Genomic DNA, 7966 nt, shown 5'->3' on the forward strand with positions numbered 1-7966 from the left:
GGGCCAGAGATAGTCGGGGCCTGTTGGAATAGGTTCCAGGCCCTCTTGAGGCTATCCTTTATTTTCTATCTGTTTATCTCCGAGATATTCTCCGCTATAAATCCTTCTATCTAATATTTCCTGCTGATCGCACTCAAGAAAACTCTGGGAAGCTGTGGGGGCGGTGGGTAAACGCCCCACAGGAACCTGAGAACAGACTCTCACAGGACATACAGAACATCCCACAGCAGGGTGGGGGAAGGGGGAAGGTGGTGGGGGCAGGGGGGAAGGACAGGGGAATCCAGGGCTGATATGTAAAATTAAATTAAATTATAAAATAAAATTAAAAATAAAAAAATAAAGAAATCAATATCTAGAGCAAGTTGACCTTAAACTTGCAGAGATCTACCTGCCTCTGACTCTGCCACTCTACCTCTCTGCCTTTGCCCTTCTGCCTCTAGTTCTGCTTCTGCCTCTGCCTCTGCCTCTGCTTCCCTGCCTCTGCTTCTCTACCTCTGTCACTGCAGGAATTTTATGTTGTTGGACTCTGCCTAAGGCCCAGTTCATTGTTTAACATGATGAAAGTTGGAGATGCAAATACATTCCATTTCATGCTAATATCCAATTATCCTAGCACAAAATATTTCATCACAGTGTACCTTGAAAACAGGTAAGACTTGAAAACATACCTAATATGACTACAAGTTTGATTGTAATGACTAACTATTAACTTGCATTGCTTATATCCTAGCTAGTTGCTAATAATAACTTTCAAGGCCTAGCATTACATTGTTAAATAAACTGTACCTTGAACAAGAATAGAAATATATGTATAATATTTTCTAACAAATCAATCTAATGCTTGTATCAATATACATAATTTGTATACAATATACAAAAATCCAAACCAATGCAAAATATTTAAAACTAGTAGGTGCTCTTTAAAAGTAGATTTAATAATCTACCTTTATATCTTATCATATCCATAGTCTCTCTTTTTTCTTTCTAGAGTAGATTCAATAGTCTACCCTTTAGCCATCATTTCTGTATCTATTTTTTTCAGAGTAGATTCAATAATATACCCTTTATCATCATTTCTATATCTTTATTCAGCGTACAGTCAATAATCTACTCTTTATTCTATCATTTCTAAATCTTTTTTAGAGTAGATTCAATAATCTACCTTTTATTGTATCATATGTATATCCCTTTTTCAGAGTAGATTCAATAATCTACCCATTTATCCTATTATTTTTATATTTTTTTCAGAGTGGATTCAATAATCTACCTCTTATCTATATCTCCTTTTTTCTTTTCTTTTTAAAAAAACCATGAATCTAATTTCCTTTGTTCAGCTTTTTTTCCATTATCAATTAATATCTTGTAACCAACCATCCTAAACAATGACAATTATCCAAAACCCATGAATGACAAAAAAAACCCACCCACCTCACCTCATGGGAATAAGGGTGTTGTGTTCTTAAAATTACTTCCTGCTAATTCAGGGTAAAGGCATCTGAAAAGAAAAATTTTGGGTTAATTGTCAAGTCCAGGGAGAGGTAGCTGTATCATTTGTTCAGTCTCTGGATATTGGGAAAGTGCAGGTCTTGTCTCAAGTCCTTGCTTGAGTAGTCTGTGTGGCTGGATCATCTCAGCTAGCCATCTCAAAATTGTCCTGAGCAGTTTATAGTCCAAAGATCTTTGGGTGGTTTTTGTCATCTTATTGGTATTATCATCATCCTGAAGGAAACATTTTTGTGCAGTCCCATCATCTTTTTGGAGACTTCAAAGGTTACATTAAATAAGATTATTCCTCTTCCTGATCATTTTTTATGGGTAGTTCTTCCTTTTCCTTTGAATGCTTATTTGTCCAAATGTCCTTAAATTCCTCAAGGTGGTTGTTTTTATTATCGTGAAATGACAAAAACAAAACCCTTCCCCAACCTTAACTTTGGGGAGTTTCCAAATAGAATCTTTATCAGTTTTGATTCATGTTTTTTCCTGAATTTTTTGTTCTCTCCTTTATAACTTTTCTATCATACAGAGCAGTATGGGTTTTTTTACAATAGGAATTAGGCTCTTTAATTGATCTGAGAAGGGATTTCTTCCATGATGGCAGGAAATGACTGAACTAAATTTGTCATAAGGGCTGGCAACAGGTCCCTTGGGGTGTTTCCTGATGGAAAAGGCAAATAACTACCTTGTCTATCCCTTGTTGATCTACATTTGTTAGTTCAATGTCTACCTTTATCACACCTTCTGCATAATCCAGAAGGAAGGGGCATTCTGTTGCCATTATTCCTTGAAAAAAACATTGTTTCTAGGAATGCCCTGTTTACAGTCCCTTTTTAGGTGGCCTTGCTTACCAAATTTAAAACATTTGACATTTCAGTTTTTCTTCAAACCTCTGGAAATCACCTCTTCTATCTAAGTATTATCATGGTCATGAGATTCAATATTCATTGTATCTCAAATCTATTCCTCCAAGGGAATCAGCATCTTGCCTTTAATGGCCTAATTATCATTTCATATTGTGCCTTAGCATTTAAAAATCCAGAGATTCAATTATTATCTGTCTAGTTTCTGAATTTGGTATCCTTCTATTTAGTGCTAAAACTTTTATCTTGGTACTCATATTAATCAACTTTTTTAATGATAAAACAAAAATTATCAAACTATGCAAACTGCATAGAATAGTAGAAGCAAGGCAGCTATCAAGGCAGTAGAAATGTGTAGCAGCTAGAGATGGGGATCCATGGAAAGCCAGAACCCACAAGGAAAGGAAAGAAGCCAAAAAGCCAGCTTTCTACCCTGGGGAATGTGTGAAAGCAGTTAATTCTGGGGTGTTTGGAGCTTGAACCTGGGGAGTTTGCTGCAGAGAGGTTGCAACAGAAACTTAGGCAGCGTATTAGGGAATCTGGCCCACATAGGTTAGAGACTCCAGTTGCATGTAGCTCAGGCCTGAAAGGCCACAGGCAATCAGCTTTTCCATGAATTTGTGCCACAAACTGGGTGCCACATGTAACATGAATCTTAAAAGGTCTTATTAATTAAAAAAACCCACAGCCAGATATTGGAGTAAAAGCTGAAAGATCAGAGAGGCAGAGCATCAAACTAGCCACAATTTCTTACCTCTAGAAAATCCTCAGGCTCAAGAGTGAAACTTCCTGTTTACTCATGCATTATATACCTTTCTGTGCCCTACCATCTTACTTCTTTCCTAGTGCTGGGATTAAAGATGTGTGCCACCACTGACTAACTTTGTTTCCAGTGTGGCCTTGAACTCACACAGATTCAGATGGATCTCTGACTCTCAAGTGATAGGATTAGGAGTGTGTGCCACCACTGTCTGGCCTCTATGTGTAATCTAGTGGCTGGTTCTGTCCTCCGATCTCCAATCAAGTTTATTAGAGTACACAATATATCACCACAAATAGTCTTCTCCAGGAAAGAGCTCAACAATTGTTTATCCAGTACTGCTATGGATATCACTCTGTATAAATAAAACACTGATTGGCCAGTAGTCAGACAGGAAGTATAGGTGGGAGTAACAGAGAGGAGAATTGAGGGAACAAAAAGACAGAGGGGAGACTGCCTGTAGCCACCGCCAGGACAAGGAAGATGTAAGGTGCCAGTAAGCCACGAGCCACGCGGCAAAGTATAGATTAATAGAAATGGGCTGAATATAAGAGTAAGAGCTAGACAATGATAGGCTTGAGCTAATGGCTAAGCAGTTTAAATAATATAAGCATCTGTATGTTTATTTTATAAGTGGGCTAAGGGACTGTCGGTGCTTGGTGGGACCTGGAGAGAAAAAACTCCAGCTACAAATGGCACCTCACTCCCTCTCTAAACCCAGATATATTACTAAAAAAAAAGGGTTAAGAGATTATTGTGTCCCAAATCTCCAGCTACACAGTACCAAATGGTCATCCCTAAAAACATGTATTCACAGTAACACTATATAGACTGAGCAGGTTGTATTTATGAGCTATGAATACACACACACACACAGAGGGAGGGAGGGAGGGAGGGAGGAAGGGAGGGAAGGAGGGAGTGTACCTGAAAAAAAGCCAGGGGTATATCAGTACATAAGAGAGTATGAAAGGAAGAAGGAGAAGGGTAAATTATGCAATAATATTATAATCTAAAAAATTAAATTTAAAATTTTAACTATTTACCTATGCAACAGTTAATTTCTTGACTACCTACTGTGTGCAATATCTATTTTATCTTTTTTTTGTATGGTGATATTGTTTATCTAGGCCTTAAATTTTCAAGTCAATAAATCCCCCTGCCTTGGCTTCCTAAGTCTTGTATAATATTTAAGGACCAGCCTTAATATTACACTTCCCAGGGGCTCAGAAGAGAAACTACAAAAGGCGAGAATTATTTTTGTGAAAAGAATCTAAATACACTGAGCAAGAGCTCAGTCCAATCATTTTATTCTTCTCCATCCCCTATTTCCTGGGAGCCCTGGCATATATACTCTTACAGGTAGTAATCCCTTTGGCTGTACAGTGCCAGGATTCCAGGGTCAAATGGAGGGATGATAAGAATCACACAGAATGGCAGTAGTTGTTAATTATCATTTGCAACCCAAAAGGGAAGTGACTAATTGGGAAATGAATTAACTAAGGGCTAAATTCAGGTAATATCTAAGAAGAGGGATCTTATGTGCTCAACTATAACCTTAAATGTGATTGATAGAAAATGTTAAGAATCTCTAAGTCAATGTGTGAAAATAAAACTGCCTTCTTTTTTCCTGTGGCTCCTATCTGTCCAAGATATCTGCTGCCTTTCTGCAGGGTGGGGGAAAGTGTGCTCGGTTGATAGGCAACCTGTGTACAGCTAGATGCCTCTGGTGATAGTTAAAGAAAGATTTGGGGCTTGCAAAGATGGCGATGGCTGTTGGCGCGCAGGATGTTTGCAGAGCCGTTGCACAGTCCCTGGGTAGCAAAATGTGAATGCGGCAGGAGGAGAGTGCCAGCGGAATGAGTCGGCGAAGGAAGCATGCGGACAGCCCTGCGCGGAGGAGCACGCCCCCTGCGCGGAGGAGCACGCCGCGCAGGGCGGCTGCCGAGGACTGCTGCTCGGCGGGGGAGCCGGGGTCCCGGTGGTCCCGGACGGCCCGCGACTCCCGGCTCTGCCGGGCGGGAGCGCGGCCTTTGCGGCGGGAGCAGCGCCGGGCGGCGGCTGACAGCGGCCGGAGCCCCGGGGAAAAGTATAAGACACCAACAAGAGTTATGAAAACGGATTTATTATCCTGTGCCTTCAGCTCTCCTAACGATCCAGATGGACAGACTGATATCTTCTGGGATCAAAATTCTCCACTGACCAAACAGTTAGGTAAAGGAAGAAGGAAGCAGATTTCCAGTACATACACTGATGAGATTTCACACATTGTCAGCCGTATTGCACCTCAGTGCTGGAGCTCAAACCCAGGGACTCACTTCTGCTAGGATGAGAAACCAGTGACAAACTCTATGCTGGGTGTGTGGATTGGCGACACTGCTATTCCTTGTACTCCTAGTGTAGCCAAAGAAAAGTCAAGAGTGAAAATCAGCTGCACAAAGTTAAAGACACAAAATCGAGAAAAAGAACTTATGAAATTGGCTAAACAGTTTGATAAAAATATGGAAGAACTTGATGTGATTCAAGAACAAGATGTGAAGAATCATGATTTTATCCAGACAACTTCAGAAGTGGGACATTTGCACAACCTTCAAGATTCTGCACAGACAGAGACAGATGATACAGTTCCTGAAATCAGTTGTGCTCTATTAAAGAAGCAAATGGAAGAAAACACCAGGATATCTGTGGCAAAGGAGCAAGACAGAATTCAGAAACCCTTTGACCAAAATGTTGAAGCAGCCCTTAATGCTATTTTTGATGGTTCCACTCAGATGTGTAGTGGACAGCTAAGCCAAGATCTGCCAGATGCTTTTGTGAACAATAGTAAAACTACCTTTGTAAAGCAAAGAAGCTTAATAGAAGAGGAAGTTACTAATGAAACTCTGCTCACTGAAAACTTGCCAGATAAAACTCTGAAATCACCTTCCCCTCAGGTAGATACTGCCTTACTGCAGAAATCATGTGTGACTCCCTGTGCGAAGAAGCCAGAAGCTTCGAATAAACATCTTGATGGGTTGACTACTAGTGATTTTGAGGACGATTGGGAAAGCTTACTAGGCAATGAACCTTTCCTTATGGAAAATGCTGAAATGCTTGAACTCTTTCCTTCTACAACTGCCCAAGTTACTGGTCAGAAGGCAGTTTGTACTGTTATTGCTCAAAATGATACAATCACGTCAACAACAAATAAGAATCTAGATGGAAAGTTAAGAGATTCAAAAGTAACTCTGGATCTTCCATCAAAGACATGTAACAGAGAACTAAGAAATTCAGAAGGATATAGGTTTTTATCACATCCAAGTGATGAATCAAGCAAGTTACCATTAACTGGAAGTAAAGTGAGGTTTGAGAAATCTTTCAATAACATTAAAAAATGAAGGTTGTGTTGATGTCTCTAATCTTATAAGAGTAAAAGAAGATAGTCGCAAGTGTACATTTAATGTGTGTGCTTCTGACAATTCTGGTTCATACTCAAGATACCCTAATGAAAAAAATGTTAACCTGCCTTTGAAAGCACCTATTATTGATACTGCCCCCCTTGGTTCTGTATCCTTGGGTAAAGAAAACAGTGTTTGTATTGCAAATCAGACTAATGCATCAAAGTTCAGTTCTTCCCTTGATGACTGGAATGATCCTTTGGTGGCCAGTGAAATGATTAAAGCATGCCATGAGTTAGAGACTACCTGGGAAGCAGATGATGTCGATGATGATTTGCTATGTCAGGCATGTGATGACATTGAAAGACTAACTCAGCAAGAAAACAAGGGCAGCAAGGAAGCAGAAAGTATAAATAACACTCCCAAACACAGATCCAGAAATACTTGGACTGCATCTAAACGAAGCCAGGCAGTGCCTTCTACACATTGGAATCCTGTCGGTTCCTCAGTGCCTTCATCCTTACCAAAGAACTCACTGATACATCCATCAGTAAAGGTGGAAAAAAGAGACACGTGTGGAGATTATCCCAATATTTTGGATGCTACAACAAATTTGTCTGTGTGCCCTAAGAATTCAAATGATCATCAACATGTACCACTACAGGTGAATAGCTCAAAATTTATTCTTGCAGGAAGTTCAAGTTTGAATGTTAGTTTGGGTCCTAAGAGCACAGAAATGACTACTAATAAGAAGTTGAGTACCCATCAACTATCCCACGGCACCTTAGCAGATAGAGCTCAGAATGACAGCAAAATACAGAAGTTTTCAAAATTTACATTTAAGACAAAAAATCCGCAGTTTCTTTCTCAGTTAAATCAAAGTTGTATAACAGGAAGTATGCCTGTTAGCAAAATCTTGCAGGATTTTGGAAAAAAGGAAACTGTCAATTCATTGTTTGAGGCTAATCAACAGCAATCTTCAATAAAATATTCTGAGTCTTTGAAACCATCTTCTAAAGGTGAAGAAGAGAGGAACAGGAAGTACTCCCCCGAAGAAATTCAACGGAAAAGGCAGGAAGCACTGGTTCGAAGAAAGGCCAAAGCACAGGCGAACCCTGCTGTGCATTCGGCTCCCATTGCACTGCTTTGATGGAATCTCAGTCAGACGGTTTCATAGCTGTTAATAACTATCTATGATAGGACTTCTGATCATGATTTCTCTGTGAGAAATTTAATGCTTCTACTTTATTATTTAATAAATCAGTGTTTACAATGAAAAAAAAAAAAAAAAAGAAAGATTTGGAACCAGAGGTAAGATTTGGGAAAGCAGAAAGTTAAGCTTAATTAGCACATCCGCCAGGCCTGGGCAATTATTTGCCAGTGTAAATCTTTTCCTTCTCTGACAGATGGTCTGTTCTTAGAAAGTCTGGGAAGCTTCTCATCTAGAAGAATGGTTCCAGCAGGATGTAGCTAAT

At 39.6% G+C, this 7966-nt stretch overlaps 1 protein-coding gene across 1 annotated transcript; it reads left to right on the top strand.

Annotated features, from left to right (window-relative positions):
- Positions 1–4906: 4906 nt before the first annotated feature.
- LOC114686152 (ewing's tumor-associated antigen 1 homolog) lies at positions 4907–7757 on the top strand. The gene is given in 2 exon segments (XM_037199069.1): positions 4907–6481; positions 6483–7757. Coding segments are annotated over 2 exon segments (2694 nt in total). The 5' UTR covers positions 4907–4946; the 3' UTR covers positions 7642–7757.
- Positions 7758–7966: the final 209 nt, after the last annotated feature.

This window comes from Peromyscus leucopus, chromosome X, assembly GCF_004664715.2.
Source record: "Peromyscus leucopus breed LL Stock chromosome X, UCI_PerLeu_2.1, whole genome shotgun sequence".
In the NCBI taxonomy this organism is placed as follows: domain Eukaryota; kingdom Metazoa; phylum Chordata; class Mammalia; order Rodentia; family Cricetidae; genus Peromyscus; species Peromyscus leucopus.